Here is a 16,074-nt window from a genome sequence, read left to right as displayed (position 1 = left end):
CTTGATGACCTCACAATGCCTTCCTGCTGACCTACATGCTAATGGCCAGTCCGGCTGATGTAAGGAATTGACCTCACAATCAGCACCCTAGACACATCCTCTCACTCACCTCTCCCTCTCCCCTTCCCCTGAGCTCTCTTCTCCATGGGGAAGGTTTTCTCATCTGCCTCATGACCTCACAGCACCTGCCTGCCTGCCACCCAATCAGATTGCTGCAATAAAAGTGACCTCACAAACAAGCTCCCAGCCAGGCCAGTTTGCCTGCCTCTGCCTCTGCCCTCTCTCCTGGGGGCTTTCTCCTGCCCCTGAGGACCTCACAGTGCCCAATCAGCTGCAGTCATAGAGGTGATCTCACAATCACTAGGCCAGTACTGTCATGTTACCTGCTTCTCCCTCCTTCCTCCCTCCAGCCTCTTATGTCTTCCTCATGGGCTTTGCTGTACCCTTGATGACCTCACATGGCTGCCCACCTGCTGCTGGCCAATCAGCTGCTGTGAAAGAAAAGGGGATGTAGCCCTCTCCTCAGAGGGCATTTTGATGCACTGGATGACCTCTCAGCTCCTGCCTGTTTGCCTACTGCTGGCCGCTCAGCTTGTTGCAATAGTTAGTGACACAAAAATCCATGTCCCAACAGCATCAGTTTTATCTCCCTCTCCCCTTGCCCAGAGATGTCATTTCAGCTGAGCAGGTTTTCCAAGGTGCTGGCTTGCTACTACTGTAAGCCTACACTTTCTGGAGAGGACCAAGGGGATGGAGAGTCAGGACATAAAACACCCCTGGAGATGCTGGGGATCGAACCCAGGACCTCCTGCATGCAAAGCAGGCGCTCTTCCACTGAGCTACATCCCCTTACAACCTGCTGAGGGGTGGGACATACACTCGTCCCAAAATGTGCCCTTGACAAGCACAGCCCTGTTCCCCCCTGCTGCTCTGAGATCCTCAGCAGAAAACAGCATTCAAACCCTCTTACTGGGCCACAGGCTGGGATGGGGGAAGTGGAGATTGCCTCTCAGCGGGGACTAGTCCTGGACCAGGGCTGCACCATGGGACACTGCCCCTCCAACATCTCTGCAGTCGATGGGGGCAGGAGAAGACTCGCTGCAGGCATTGCTCCCACGCTCTGGCCCTCCCAGGGAAGGTCAATGGAGAGGAACAAATCCCTTCCCCGAGTCTCCTCTGCCACCCTGTGCAGCACTCCTGTGTGCAGCACATCTGTCCCTGACACCAACAGCAGGAGTGAACACGCTGAGGGAAATGTCCTCCCCAGGTGAGGTGCCCACAGCTCCAATCCCTCCCTCCCCAGGGTGTGCAGTGGAGGGGCCACGGGAGCAGGTAGAGGTGATCCTGGGCAGGGAGCTGCCCACAGCCCCTCACCTGGTCACCAGGCCTCCCCCTGCTCTGCTCTGGCCACCAGCACCTGGTGGTGGGTGAAGGGCAGCATCCTCTTCCCCTTCCCTGGGGCTGGGGACGTGCCTGGCCTCAGGGACATTCCCACTCCAGCAGCACTGGGGACTGTCCTGATGCCAGTGGTGGGGTCTCTGTGGCGCAGCAGGGCAGCGCGTTCAGCTGTTAACCGAAAGGTTGGTGGTTCGAGCCCACCCAGGGACGGTGCCCCTTGGTGGGGTGCCTGGAGGACTGTGCTGCCCGGCATCCTGGCTTTTGCTCATGGTCCCCATGCACTAGCACCCATGGTAACCTGTGGTAACCCCGTGGCTCTGGCTCAGGCTGGTGAATTGCTCAGGGAAGGACCTGTCTCCTGAACCAGGGCTGCTGTGAACAGAGGGGTCCTTGCTGGTGGGGCTGGTGCCACTGACCTTCCCATTCACACCTCTGTGTGTGCAGAGGTTGGTCTTACTGAGGGGTTTTATGCTGGGACGGAATAGGAAGGGGGATTGACAGTGTAAGGATCAGCACCAAGCCCGAGACACATACACTTTACTATGGCTAAAATACAATAAATCAGGGCTTAGTGAATGCTGTCCATTCTGTCCTGTGTCATCCTCCAAAGAAGAGAAGAGAGGGAAACATGAACAGCCACAGATGAACAACAACAGCATGGCGAAGAGGTGGCCAAGAGGTTACAGCGATGCACTGCTAATCTATTCTGCACTGTGCACAGGGGCTCAAACCCCATCCTTATCAAAGATGATCCTGTTTCTGGCTCAAGACCCACCTGGAAGGAGTCTTTTGGGGTAGTGACTGTCCTGCAGTCACTGTCCCTACAGACTAGCATTTTCAAGCTCATTCTCAAAGCTGGCAAGACAATCACCTTGTTTGCATGGACAGCCCCTTCCTCTCACCCCTCCTCCCATTTGTGTTCAGTCACAACAAAAGCCAGGCTTCTCTGGAGGTACATCCCTGGGGAGCCAGCTCTGGGACAGCAGATCTGCTGGTGGCTGGCACATGCGTGTTGCTGTGGGGCGTCCTTTCTGGACCATGTGGGATGGCCAGAGAAGCTGGAGAGCAGCACGGAGGATGCACATAAGTCCTCTTGACCCTGAGCTGAGCTGAGCTGTGCCCTCCCCATCCTTGATGGAAAGGACTGAAGAGGGAACAGCAGGTGTCCACACTGGGTGGTCCTGTCTGCACATCTCGTTCCTGAATGGGGAGAAGGGAGGGTGCAGTCCCACGGGGCAGTGAAAGAGGCCATCTCAGTCCTCGCCCCAGCAAGTGCGTGGGGACATGGGAGAGATTCTGCCATCTGCCTGATGCACAGACAGCTCTGCCAGAGACCTCTGTGGCAGGGTCAGGCCTTCCTCCACCCCAAGCACAACCTCGGGGGAGAGGACAGCCCTCTCAGTCCAGTCGGTGCTCGATCCTTGGCCTGACTTGTTGCCTGGAGAGAGGCTGAGACTGGAGACAGAGCAGCATGCCCTGGGTCACAGCTGCAGCTGAGACCTGACGGGAGAGTAGGGTTCAGCAGCAGCAACAGCTGGCAAGAGGACCAAAGCAGCTTGTGGGGTTGCAGGAGCAGGTCCTCTTGCTCTGTGCAGGGACGGGGAGCTGCAAGGTGCTGCAGCTGGACTGGACAGGGCAGCCTGATGCGTGAGTGTGTTTGGGTAAGGAAACACACACTGGGGAGGTTTGAGATGTTTGTGCTGTGAGCTGCTGCTGAGGGGACAGAGAACATAAAAGCAAAGTCTGTGTGCAAGGTGCAGGAGAGATGACCTTCGGTCTCTGATCTGGGCCTGTTGTGAAGTCACAGTTTTACAGTCAGCTTTTAGCCTCCTGCTAGACTCCTGCAAGGGAGTCACTGCATTTCTGTCCTGTCTTGTGCCCTTTCAGCAGGAAGGAGCCGATTCAGAGGGATGTTCATGAGGGGTCCCAGATGGAGCCCTCTCTGCTGTTTCTCTTCCACATCAGATCCTGCTTTTCCCTTCCCTTTTACACCTCTGATTCCAAACACCAGCACCAAGAAATCTTTGGGGAATTGATCACAACCAGAGATTCAGCATTTTGTAGGAAACATAGCTCTCACTGAAGTCCCTGCTGCATGGCAGCTGGTTAAACAGCCTCCTCCCTGCAACTCACATTCAGCACTTGTCCCTCTACATCTGTGGCTGGGATGCCGAGGACAGCCCCCACTCTGTGCTGTGCTTTGTCTCTTGGGCTACAAATCCCCTCTGTTTCCATAAACCCAATTTTCTCCTTCTCAGGCCCACTGCCCTTGGGAGGGGAGTGGCCAGGCTGACTACCTGCCCCTCTATCTCCATCGGACATCTCCCATAGCATTGCAAATGAGGGGAAGAAATTACCATTGGCAGAGCAGGATACCTTTAATGCAATCCTACTATGAGGTTTGGCAGGTCAGAACAAATGAGCCTGAACATCCCTTATGACCTCAGCTGTTACTCTCAGCATCAGCATTCACTTGAGCTTCCCCAACAGCCGAAAGCCCAACTACGGGCCTTTAGTAACAGTGGGACTTCACTTGGACCACAAGCCCCATTTTCCTCAGGGTTCCTTGCCTCTTACGGATACTTCTGGAAAATGGCTCCAGAGGAAATACTGTGGTTTCTTCACATGACTTCTCCAAAGGTGCTCTTCTGGCTTCAGTTGCCTTGCTTGTCTTGTCAGCAAAATACATAGGAAAGGAAGATCTTCCCAGGGGCTCAGATTGGAGGAAAGACAAGAATCCCTTCCCCCATTACTCTGAAGTGATATTCCACCTGGAGGGCCACAGAAAAGAAACAGCAAAGGTTATTACTGGCATCTGTTGTTTTCCAGGGCACGAAGGTCATTTCTCACTATCTCTTTTGCCCCTTGCCTTAAGCCTGCCTGTCAGCACTCTTATGCCCTTCAGCTAATACTGGCAGGTCTGACAATCACGTTTTTGATGTGATAAAAGGAGCTAAATGATCACTGAGCTAAACAGAAAGTGCCCATGCCCTGTCCCTGAAAGGCCCAGCAGGTACATTCCCGCTAGAAACAGGGCCAAAGAGGGCCTTCTGATGTGTTTCCTGAGAACGCACTAGTGACAAATGCATTGCAAAACTAGAGCAGGACAAGGCTGGTCAAGGGCCAAATGAACACACAGGAAGGGGTCTTTCATACCCCCTGCCCCTAGAAGTCCTTAGTGCACAAGGAGGACCTCAGCCAGTAGCACGTACCTGTTTTGGCATCTTCTGGATTTTTTTAACCAGTTTCTCAGGTGGGGGCATGGCGTCAGCACTGTCCTTCCTCCTGCCCTTCTCCACCTTCTGTGAGGAGCTCCCTCCGATGGCTGGGAGCACACTGAAAATACACATTGTGGGGAGGTGGTGTGAGCACAGCGCGAGTTTGGTCTCCACTCTGTGCTCCCAAGCTGGGCGCCTACTTCTGCAGCAGAAGGCAGTCCCGCAGCAGAATGATGTGGGGTCGACTGCCTGTGTTCACATCCACAGACACAGAGATCACCCCCAGCTGAAGCACCCAGGGCTCCATGATGTGCTTGGAGGAACGCTCAGGATGCCCAGGCACAGGCTCTCTCTCGAGGCAGCAAGGAGAGGAGCAGGGGCCTTTACAAAGACAGGCTCTGTGAGACACACTTACCCCATCCTGGCAAATGTATTAAACACTCCTTGATGGTCCCAGCTACCTTGCGCTTAGGTATGGAAAACTGATTCTTCCTGGAGACCCAGGGTCAAAGAAGGAGAAAGTGATCAGGGGTGTAAAGGCAGTCCTGCCATCGTGGGATCAGGAGTCACTGTGCCATGTGAGAAAAGGCATTCAGAGATGCCCTAAACCTCGTGTCCACAGGAAACATCTCACTCAGAAAAGCACAAGGCTGCAGGATCACCCTCCTCCATGCCTCCAAGTGTCTCACCTGCCACGAGACGCTTTGACCTCAGCTTTCTTCCCCTTTCCTTTCTGCATATTGGTAGCTGTTATTCTGGGTGGAGGATGCCTCTCCCTGAAGAGGAGACGCTTGGCAGGAAGAGTTCCTGCAAGCAGGAGACAAGAAAACACTTCAGGACAGCATTGTGGAGACCTTTGGAACAGGAAGGATAGGCAGATGCGCTCAAGCTTGTGATAAAACTGTGAGGCAGGCCTCAAGCTGATTCCTTTCAAAGCTTGCTTCCTGGGTGGTCTTTGGTCTTTCCAGACACTGGCTTAGACTATCTGTCTTTTCGTTTTTACTGGGCAATATCTTTTCTTGTGGAATTGGTTTTCTCATGTTCTATCCCATTCACTCGATGGAAAAGGGGGCTTGCTGGGATGTCCTGGTGACCGAACAGAGCCTCTCTGGGGGCCATCATTTCACACAAGGCAAGCCGATCCTTGGATCAGTCTACTGATCTCACATGCCTACAACTCCTCTGTTGACACAGTCAACACAAAGGCACTGTTTTGGGAATGTGTAGGAGAGAGTAGGAAAGAAAGGTTAGAACACCTTGCTTTGAAAATGAAAGGAAGTCTTGGCACAGGCTACCAGACTTTTTAACCATCTGACTTTTCCCATCCTGAGTCCCTTGAGAGTTCCCATATGGGTAAGCAGCATCACCTCCAGTGCCTCATGCTACCCCTGGGAGCCATTGCACTGGAGCCTTGGCTCCAATGCCCTACCCAGCAGCACAGGAGGAGAAGGCACAAACCCCTGCCAGGAACCAGCTGTTCCATTCCCTTTTTGCCACTCGCGTTGTCTTTTCCCATCTCCTCTTCCTGGCTGGGCTTCGCAGGTGCCACAGGTGGTTTTCTAGCTCTGCTCTCAAGCTTGTACCTGGAAACAGGAAAAAAGACACCAGTTCAAATGAAGGACACCACACTTCCTTTGCACCTTGTGTGAATAAGGGGGACACAGGGGCATTTGGGAGCTACTGTGAAGTCCTCCTTTTTGCAAAGCAGAATATACAGAACATACCAGATTCTGGAGGAGCATCCTAGCAAGCTGAGTGACATCATGAAGACCTCCAGAGCCTGGAGGGGTGTGAGTTTCCTCCTCAGGCTCTTCAAGAGCTTCCCTATCCTTCCTTGTAGGAAAGCTCATTCTAACCCAGATCCTCTGGGCTGCCACTGTGACCATCTATCATCTCCTGTTCATGTTCATGTCCAGGCAGAACAGGCTACTCTCCTTCCCTACAGCTTCCCAGCACTATTTCTAACTCCTCTCTCACCCTCCAAAACACTCGCAGGCCCTCCCAAGCTGATGTTTGTGTATCTGTAAAAAGGAACCTCCATCTCCCAGGCAGGTAATGGAACAAAACACTGAGCACAATGGGAGCCAGCACAAAGCTCTCCAAAAAACCCCACTGGGCACAGGCTCCACTTGGGCCTAGACAGGCCTCCCATCAAAAAAACCTTTGACCCAAGAAAATACATGCAGGACACATTTCATTCACACAGGTCTCTCAGAAGACATGGAAATGTCCCAAGCCAGTGACTAGTATGGACCTGTACTTGAACTCACATTGGAAAGAGTTATTCTCAAATGACTTTCTGAACAGCCTTCACAAGCGCTGGCAACACAACGCTACCAAACATGCCTTGAGAAGCTGCTTGCTTGGCCAGCCAGGGGCTAAGAAGCAACAAACCATACTCACTCAGGAAAGACAATGACATGACCAGACCAGGTCTGAGAAGCTGCAGTTTCAGTGCCCAAGAGGACTGAATCCCTCATCTCTGGCATCTGCAAAGGTGAGAGACACATGTGAGATGAGGCCAAGGAAAGTATCTCATCGCTCACAGGGGCAGCAAACTTTTCCACTGCTCAGAGAAGGTGCTGCCTCTCTGAAATGTTGAATCTCTCTCTTCCTCGCAGCAGCCCCTCAGTTATACAGCAGAACAGCTGGAGGGAAATACATGAGAAAGGCTAGGAACACTGCTTTTTGCAAGGCTGAGAATGCAGAGACTCAACCCAGACACCAGGTCTTTCCTAATGCAGGAGTCAATGGAGGCAAGCACAGGGGAAGGCATTTCACTAGCCGGGGGTCCTGGCTGCTCCGTTTTCTTTCCCTGCTGGCTTGAGTTGATGCCTCCTGAGCTGAGAACAAAGGGCTCAGACGTGGGGTTAACCCCCACAGTCTCTCCTAACATTCAGACGGCTGCCTGTGCACCATGGAGGAATAGAGAGACGCAGCCCTTCCTTTCCCTTTGCACAGAGGGTTCCAACTATGAAGGCCAAGTCTCTGGTGTCTTTTTAAGGGGCAGGTGAGGGTCCTGCTCTGGGACCCACTGGGAACAAAGGCTGGAGAAAAGGCCCTGGCCCAGAGAATTGACTGAGAAGGCACCATGGACTAAGTGAGAAGGAAGAGACAGAGCTGGGAAGCAGGCTTGGGCTACAGCCTGCTTGCATCTCTGGCTTAACCCTCAAGGGGCTCAGCTCAGCCTGCTTCCACACCTCCCCTTTCCAGCTGCACCTGAAAGCCCAGGCTGAAGCACAGGGCTGCACTAGAGACCTGGGCAAGGACATTGGGCTCCAGTGAGTCTCTCTGTGACATGCTGCAGCCACCACTAGCAGCGGGCAGGTGCACACTTCAGGACAGAAAGACTCCCTGTGTGCTGGTGAGAGTGTAGGGCCCTGGGAAGAGCTGGTCAGCACAACTAGACCAACACAGCAACAGCAGCAACAGGGCTCTGGCCCCACCTGGGCCTTGCTCTGCCTGTGCCTCTGCTTCCTGCCCAGACAGTGGGGTGAGCAGCGATCTCCGCACAAATAAACCTACACAGACACAGACCTAAAAACACCACTGAGCAAGAGGATGAGAGTGAGGAGATATTCTGGCCAGCTGCTATATGGGAGAGAAGACACATGTGCAGGCCCTCCAACTTCAAAGAGAGAGGACTGAAGTCACCAGAGACTGGCCAGAGATGTCTGACACCCCAGATGGCCCAGGCAGGAGGAGGAGGGAAGGAACTCACTGTTCCTTCACCACACCACAGTGCAAGGGCATCCCATGAAGGGCTCAGGCCAAGCTTCCAAAGGGACGCACATGTCCCTTGATGCCTAGAAATATTGTTACCTCGCTTAAGGGGAAGCTGTTGAACTCACTACCTTACCATCTCAGACATGGCCAAAGGACACATGGGTTCAAATGTGAGCCTGAAACAAGGGGGCACTAAACCATGGCTGTCTGGAAGATGGGAAGTCTACTGGGAAAAAAAACACACAAGACCTGCCCTTTCCTTGGACTTTTTCCCGAAGCACATGCAAGCAGTGCATGTGGCTGCATGAATCTTTGGGTGGACCCAGTACAGCCTATTCCCAGGGTCTTCTCTGCTGCCAAATCCTCTGAATGCTCAAGACAAACTGTCCAGGGAGCTGGCATTACTCCAGGCCAGGACTGTCCATGCCCCTAAACAGGTCATGGCAGGCTAACAGAATTGCATTCACTCATGATTTCAAAAGGACCACAGGTAGCACTGCAGAAATGGAAAGCTTACCCCAAGAAGAGCTTCTAGCAGCTGCTCGGTCCCATTCAGCCTTCTCAGAAAGTCTCTGTAAAATCTCATTTTCACATCTACCCCTTGAATAACAAGCATGCCAATGTCCTTCAACACAAGGGCAGCATTCTTCCCACTCTCGAGGCAACAGGAGAAAAGATGCATGGTCTCTTCTATGCAAGCCTCCACTGCTTTCCAAGGAACAGAGATGTTCGAGGCTACACGAGCATACTTCAGGGGCTCAGAGAGCTTATGACCTAGGAAGCAGCAAAAGAGCAACAAAGTCACGAGCGCAGCAGGCTAACACAGAGCATGGGCAGCTTTGAGGTCTTCAAGCAAGACCCTGCCACAGAGCTGTCGTCTTTAAACATCTGGGAAAGCTCCTGAAGGAAGCTGATATCACTGCTCCCTAGGAGAAGTTCAAAGCACTCTACAACCGGATGTACAAAGTGCAATGGGCCAAGCGCAATGCTTTCTTCCCTACAGACATAGAAAGAAAGGGCCCTAGCCATCTCGTAGGACCATGAGGCATGATGGCAGGACAGGGAGAGGAGAAAGGGGGCCAGTTCCCATGCTGAGGGAGTAGGTGCCAGGTCATGATACTTGTGCCCACACTCAATGCCTTCCAGGGCGGGAGAGATTTAGCTGTGCCACGTCACATGAACGCAAGGAAGGAAAGAGGGGAAGGAAAACACAAGCACTGCATGACACCCCTTCAGATCCTTCTGGCCACCCCCAGCACCCTCAGAAGTGCACAGCAAACATCCCTGCTTCTGGTGCCAGAGGTCCATCTCCAAGGAGTGCCAGACTGATGTTGCCATCACAGAGAAGATGGAGTCCTTTCAAAAGAAAGACCCACTCCAAACACAGCTCGGAGCTCCTGCTGCCCCACAGGCATCACCAATGTCCACTACCACTGCAGTGCTGGCAGCACTGACCAACCATCTCCACAAAGCTGGCCTCTGACGGCTTTTCAAACACACTAGTTTCCCCATCTCCATTTCAAGGCTCTCTACAGCTGCCTTGGACCCACTTCTAAGTAGAAGGAGAGTGCAAGAGCCACCATGAATGCTGGTATTTGCCTTTACACGGTCTGGTGTGGCAGTAAACACAGACCAATGGTTTTAATGAAATCTGATGAGAAGAAGCATCCCCAATACCTCTGGTGTGTAGCCAGCTGTTAAAGCAAGGCCGAGAGAAAGGGAGTCTACTTGTATTGTACATGAGGATGACAGGATAATTAAAGCAAATGAAGGTGTTCTCAGGACCTGGTGAAGGAACTCTGGCTGTCTAACACTGAACAGCAGTTATGCACAGCCCACAGATGTCCCACGCGGAAGCCAAAGTTTCAGCCTGTCTCCTTACCAGGAACATAGGCCTTATCATAGGTGAGGCCGTGAACCTCTGCAATATTCTTCGAAAGACGGAACACGGGTCTGCGAACTGTCAGAAGACCACGCTTCCCACCACCAGCTTGCTCAGTCACAATATCAAAGGTCCCAAGCCGAATAACTCTGACTCCCTGAAAAGAGGAAGGAAGAGAAGAATTACGAGACTGTTAGGTGGACAGGCTGGAGACTTGTCAGAGCATGGGGCTTGGTGCCCTGCCTGCTCCTGCCATACAAAGGGGACAGATGGAGCTCTCTGGGAAAGAAAGCTTTGGAGAAGCCTTGGAGCAATTCTTTGTAAGAACTTTCCAGATGCTTTCCTCCCCCTCCTCTTCACCCTCTCAAAAAGACAAGTCAAAGCCAAGACGTCATCCCTCACACACATAAGAGGCAGAAGAAGGGTTTGGTGGGGAGGCCCAGGATGGCAGACCCACCTGGTTCAGCATCAGCTGATGAACAATGTAGTTAGCCACACCTTCCCAGACAGCAAGGGTCTCTGGAAAAGAAGTGAAAGACATGTCATGCTCTGGGTGGGCCAGCTCAAACCATTCAGCACATGCCTAACCAAGGAGATGACAAGTGCAAGCATATTCAAACCGCATCCCCCTCCTCAAACACACCCCATTCCCTGGCAGGGGCGGCAGGGCTGGGGTGGGCACTGCCTTGAAGCTATAACCTTTTGTCTGCCCCCAGGAGGGCTCTGGAGCTGAAACAGAGGCATTAGGACATGCACATCCTGCCACGGGACATCCACAATGTGTCCCTGAGCTCAAAGCCTGCTCTGCCAGTCTGGAGGCACAAGGAGATCCAGTGGGAAGGAGCTAGAGGCAGAGGCCCGTCTCCCAGACAGAAAGCCCCACTGAGCTGAGTCAAAGGCCAAGGATTCATTTCCAGCACAGGTGTTTCCGACGGCCTCTCCAGAGCCCAGCAGGAGCTGCAGGACCCCTCAGCCTCCTTCACACAGGTCTCCTTTCCTTCCAGATGCAGATCTCCCCCTCATCCCTCCCTGGGGATATTGGCAAGGGATTTCCACCCCTCAGAGCACAGTGCTGTGCCCACAGTAGTCCGGGGGCTCAGGGCATCCCCAGGCTCTCCCCTATGGGGCCAGTTTCCCTGTATGGGATCCCCGCACACACAGGCTCTGCATGGCCACCAGAGCATCTCCAGCTGCTTCCCCCACCTGGAGCTCGGGTGGGCCATCCCCACTGCAAGGCCAGCAGTGACCCTTGGGGCAGGGACTTCTGCCCAGGGGGCCCCAGGATGGCAGGGGCAGCATCAGGGCCAGGACCCAGCAGTCCTGGTGGCTGCACTGGCACCTGAGCCAGAGGGGACCGTCAGTCAGGGCTCTTGGGGCACCCACCAACTCATCCAGCCTCCCCCCAGCACCAGGGTTTCCACAGCCATGTCCAGAGTTAATGATCTCTGCCACGGCTCCCAGGAAGGACATCCTGAAGGCCTTACCCTGGCGGGGGAGCGCTGGCACCCTCTGCCCACGCCGCCTCCCCTGGCCAGCGTCCCAGAGCTCCATCCTTGTCCTCCTCGCCCTGGGTCACCCCCGCAGCGGGAGGTGATGAGGAAACAGCTCCTCTCCTCCTCCTCCTCCTCCTCCTCCTTCTCCTCCTCCTCCTCCTCCTCCTCCTCCTCCACACGTCCCGCAGCCCCGCACTGCCCCGGCCTCCCCTCGCCGGCTCCCGCTGGGCTCGGTGGCTCCTGGCAGCAGAGCGGTGCTGAGAGCAGCCCCAGCGCCTGGGCTCCCCCGGCCTCGCCGGGACGTGTGGGGAGAGGCCGTGGCCGGGCGGGAGAGGGGAGCTGTGGCTGTGACCCGGGATGTCCTCTGTGACCACAGCCCATGTCACAGAGGGGCACGTCCCCCCCTCGCCCCAGGGCCCCGGGGGGCCAGGGCTGGCCCTGCAGCAGTCAGGGGCTGCGTGGGCAGTTGGGAGGCTGCCGCTGCCCCCACGCAGGCCCTGGGGCAGGGATAACCCCACCGGGGTCCCGGCTGGGCTGGGCACTGTGGCTGCGCTCACCCCAGCCGTGGTTCCCATGCGGGAACCCGGCTGCAAGGGAGGGCAGTGGGCACCCACCCGGGGGGGCCCTGCAGCGGGCAGGGGTGGGGTGGGGTGGGGTGTTTGGTTTGCACTCTTTTTTGGTTTAAAAAGGTTTCTGTAGCAGCCCCTCACTGTGCAGCAGCAGGACGTGACCCCCAGGAGCACCCACAGCCCTCCCAGCCATTGCTGCACGCGGCCCCGGGCCGAGCTGGGGGCAACTCCTCCCCAGCCCCTCTGCACCGGGATGAGCAGCAGGACGGTGCCCATCAGTTGGGACAAGCGGCAGGATGGTGCCCATCTGCTGGGATGAGCAGCAGGACGGTGCCCATTTGCTGGGATGAGCAGCAGGATGGTGCCCATCAGTTGGGACAAGCAGCAGGATGGTGCCCATCAGCCCCACTTGCACCCCACTGCCTGGGCGCTCCCGGCCCTCCCGGCCCCCCAGTCCCTGGACACCTGCCCTGGCTCTCACCCCACTGAAGGAAGCAAACAGCAGGGTGGGAGGAAAGTCCTCATGGAGAAGTCAGTGGTCATACAGTGCCTGTCTGGAGAGGTCAGACCACAGTCAAGAAACACTAAACAGCGTTCACCATGCAGGGAAGCTATGAGCAAAGTCCCACAGCGACCAGCGCTGGCATCTGCCCTCCAGGGCTCCTTCACACACCCCACACCCCTCCTGTGAGGGTTTTGTGGTGGGCAACATGTGAAAGGCTGCACAGAAGGTTAAACAAATGGATAGCAAAGAGCTTCACCAGCCCCTCAGCACAACGGTACGGACACACTTCCAGGCCCACGTCCCATAGCCTCGAGCTGCTGGAAACAGGGAAAGTCTGCTGGAGGGGGAAGAACAAAAATCATTCTCTTGTTCTCCTTGTTTCTTGGACACTTTCCCTCAGCACCTGCTAGCAGCAACAGGTGGGACCGCTGTTAGTGGGCCAAGAATCATCATGAACAGGGCATATGCTGGATCCAAAAGCTCAGGCAGCACTGTTTTGCCTTTTTGCCTCCTCCTACATAAACACCATTATAAAGTAGATAAAAAAAGAAAAATATTTATTTCTGAATAACTAAACATACCAGTATTGTACTTTTAATGGCCGTGCAAGGTAACACCCAGGAGGAGATGGGGCCAGGAGGGGCTGGACTGAGAGGGGAAGGCACCACACAGACCCAGCCCCGACCTCCCCAGGCACCGCATTCGCTGGGGGCCCAGCCAGAGACCCTTGCGATTGGGGCTGGCTTCACTCCATCATTACACCTGCCCTCCCCACCCCTCGTAGGGCTGAAGCTGAAGGTTGTCCGTGACCAGCCTCTGGGGCTGGGGGTTTTAACACAACCTATAGTGCACAGGCAACCCAGTGTGCGCACACACACAGTGCACACACGTTTTGCAAACACACCCCACAGCATGCACATATATTCCAAAGTGTGTGTACACACACACACACACACACACACACACACACACACACACACGTAGTGCAAACACTCTGTAGTGTGTGCATACCCCAAAATGTGCACACATACTCTGGAGTTTGCATATTGCATAAACACCACAGTGCTCACACACCCCACAGTGTGCACACATACTCCAAAATGTGCACGCACACACACACACACACAACACAGTACGCACACACCCCACCATGTGCACACATACTCCAAAGTGTGCGCATACATCCCACAGTGGGGGCGTTCACCCCAGTGTGCGCCCACACCTCAGGGCAGGGTCTCGGGGAGGACCTGCCTGGCCCCAAGGTGGGGCTCCAAATGCACCCATGAATCCATGAGTCCTGAGTCTCTGGGGCAAGAAACCACTGTCCCTCCCAAACCACTTTACCCTCTGTGCCCCTTGTCTCTCCCTGTCCTTGCCGCCCTTGGCACAAATATCATAGTGTTGCTCTGTCTTTCCCACCTCTCTGTGCTGCCCTTGTCCTTCCCCTTGGACTCTCTGGGTAGGGGGAGGTTCAGATGCAATTCAGACACCAGCCCTGTGGGTCCTAGCATGCAGACATGTCCTTGACATGGAGGTGCCCAAGTCCCCCTCTAGACTGTGGGGCTCTGGGCAATGCATTTTGGAGGCTGGGAGTGAGCCAACTCTCTCTTCAGGACTCCCCATCTTTAGGACATTGGACTATTTCCCTGGGGTGTTGGGCTGGGCTGCAAGCTGCCCTCCAGAAGGGCACAACTCTCCCCTTGCATCTGGGTGTCATCTCACTGCCCCATGGAGAAGCCATCTAGGTGCTAAGGCCGTGACAATGCTGCTGGGCAGCTGGATGTGGGCAGCTGGAATGAGCCTGATGTGTTCCTGGCTAGAAGGGGAGGGCTGAGACCCCCCCTCAGGTGCTCTGAGAAGGGCTACTGAGCTTGGAGATCTACACTTTAGGACTAGATTCCTCTGCTCTCAGCAGTGTTGTTTCCTTTTAGGGTAGCATGAGTGCAAGTGTCCTCCACTTTGGGGGCACAGGGCAGCTGGGAAGAAGAGGGATGGACAGGCCAGCTCTCCTCCCTCTGCACCAAAGACACAGTGAATCCTTTTGCCCCTCAGGAATCACAGCTCTTCACTGCTTATCACTGCCAAGTGCAGTTGCAGTGCTGAGGATCTCTGTCACCAAGAATCCTCCCCAGGGATGACAGGGGAATCTAAAAGAAAACAAACAAAATCCTTAAAACTATGAATGATCCCCCACTGTGTTCGGGGCAGAGTTAGGCTCGGGTGGGTACAGACGGGTGAGACCATGGGTCCCATGTCCATTAGCAGAGCTCAGCTCCCCTGGCCACAGTCAGGGTGTGATCTCACACCCCTTTCCTGCGAGGGTGGCAGCCAGCGGTCACCACGGGCTGGTCCCTTCCCTCTGCGGTGCTCCAACACTCAAAGCAGAGCAGGAGCGGAGGGGAGGAGAGTCCGGACGCAGCTTGTGGGGACAGACGCGGTGCTCCCCCGAACCACCCCCGCTGCCACAGCAGGCGTGTCCTCACTGCAGCCTTCGCGTAGGGGCTGCAGCTTTCCTGCGGACACATCCGGCATCACCAGGAGGACTTTGTCTTTTCAGGGCTATTCTCCTTATTCCCACACCGTCCTGCGGTGCAGCAGGACACCGCCCGCCCCGCCCCGCCCCCACCCCTCCGCCCCGCCTCCACACCAGCGCGCATGCTCCGACCCGGCCCCGCCCCTCAGGCCCCGCCCCACCCCCCCCGCATGCGCACTGCCACCCCCGCCTCACCGGCCAGTCCCACCCCGGGAGGCCCCGCCCCACCTCCCAGGAGCCAATGGGGGAGCACGGGGTGGGCGGGACTTTGGGGCTGGAGGCGTCACTTCCGGAGTGGGGGGCGGGGCTGGGGGTGCTGCAGCTGCCGGTGCTGGAGGCTGAGGAGCTGCCGTGTGCGGGGCCGGGGACAGAGGGCTGGGGACAGAGCAGGGCCTCGGCGGAGGGAAGTGTGTGTGGAGCGAGACACCTCGTGTGGGAGCTGCCGTTCTTGCGGCGGGTGTGAGGGGGAAAGGGAAGGGGCGGCCCCGAGCGGGCGCTGTCCTCGCCGGGCCGAGGAGCAGGCCGGGAGCGCGGCCTGGCGGGGGGAGCGTTGTCAGGGCACTCACGGGTCAGGGCCCGGGTTTCCCGGGTGTTTTTCTTCTCTATCCATCCGTTTGTTCAAATGTCATGTGTATAAACTTACTGTTGTCCCAATGAGGTTTTTTTCCATTTTTTTCTTTAAATAAGAGGTCACAAGTCCTTTTTTTAATATTCCTGTCACATTCTTATGCAAACATAGGAGTTTTGTAA

General features: G+C 55.4%; 1 protein-coding gene and 1 non-coding gene across 2 annotated transcripts; both read right to left on the bottom strand.

Moving 5' to 3' along the window:
- Nucleotides 1-777: 777 nt before the first annotated feature.
- On the bottom strand, nucleotides 778-849 carry TRNAA-UGC (transfer RNA alanine (anticodon UGC)). The gene has a single exon. It is a non-coding gene; the product is annotated as a tRNA-Ala (tRNA).
- Nucleotides 850-4,112: 3,263 nt separating this feature from the next.
- Nucleotides 4,113-12,655, bottom strand: LOC138063539 (coiled-coil domain-containing protein 81-like). Its single transcript, XM_068923155.1, has 10 exons — nucleotides 12,536-12,655; nucleotides 11,709-11,957; nucleotides 10,682-10,807; nucleotides 10,225-10,381; nucleotides 8,860-9,116; nucleotides 7,020-7,105; nucleotides 6,075-6,199; nucleotides 5,306-5,423; nucleotides 4,611-4,734; nucleotides 4,113-4,169 (listed from the first exon to the last, which is right to left on the bottom strand). Exons 1-10 carry the CDS (start codon nucleotides 12,653-12,655, stop codon nucleotides 4,113-4,115), a joined length of 1,419 nt encoding a protein of 472 aa, XP_068779256.1.
- Between the last annotated feature and the right edge of the window lie 3,419 nt (nucleotides 12,656-16,074).

The sequence above is a fragment of the Struthio camelus genome, chromosome 32 (genome assembly GCF_040807025.1).
Source record: "Struthio camelus isolate bStrCam1 chromosome 32, bStrCam1.hap1, whole genome shotgun sequence".
Lineage (NCBI taxonomy): Eukaryota > Metazoa > Chordata > Aves > Struthioniformes > Struthionidae > Struthio > Struthio camelus.
This window is presented reverse-complemented; position numbering and strand designations above follow the sequence as displayed.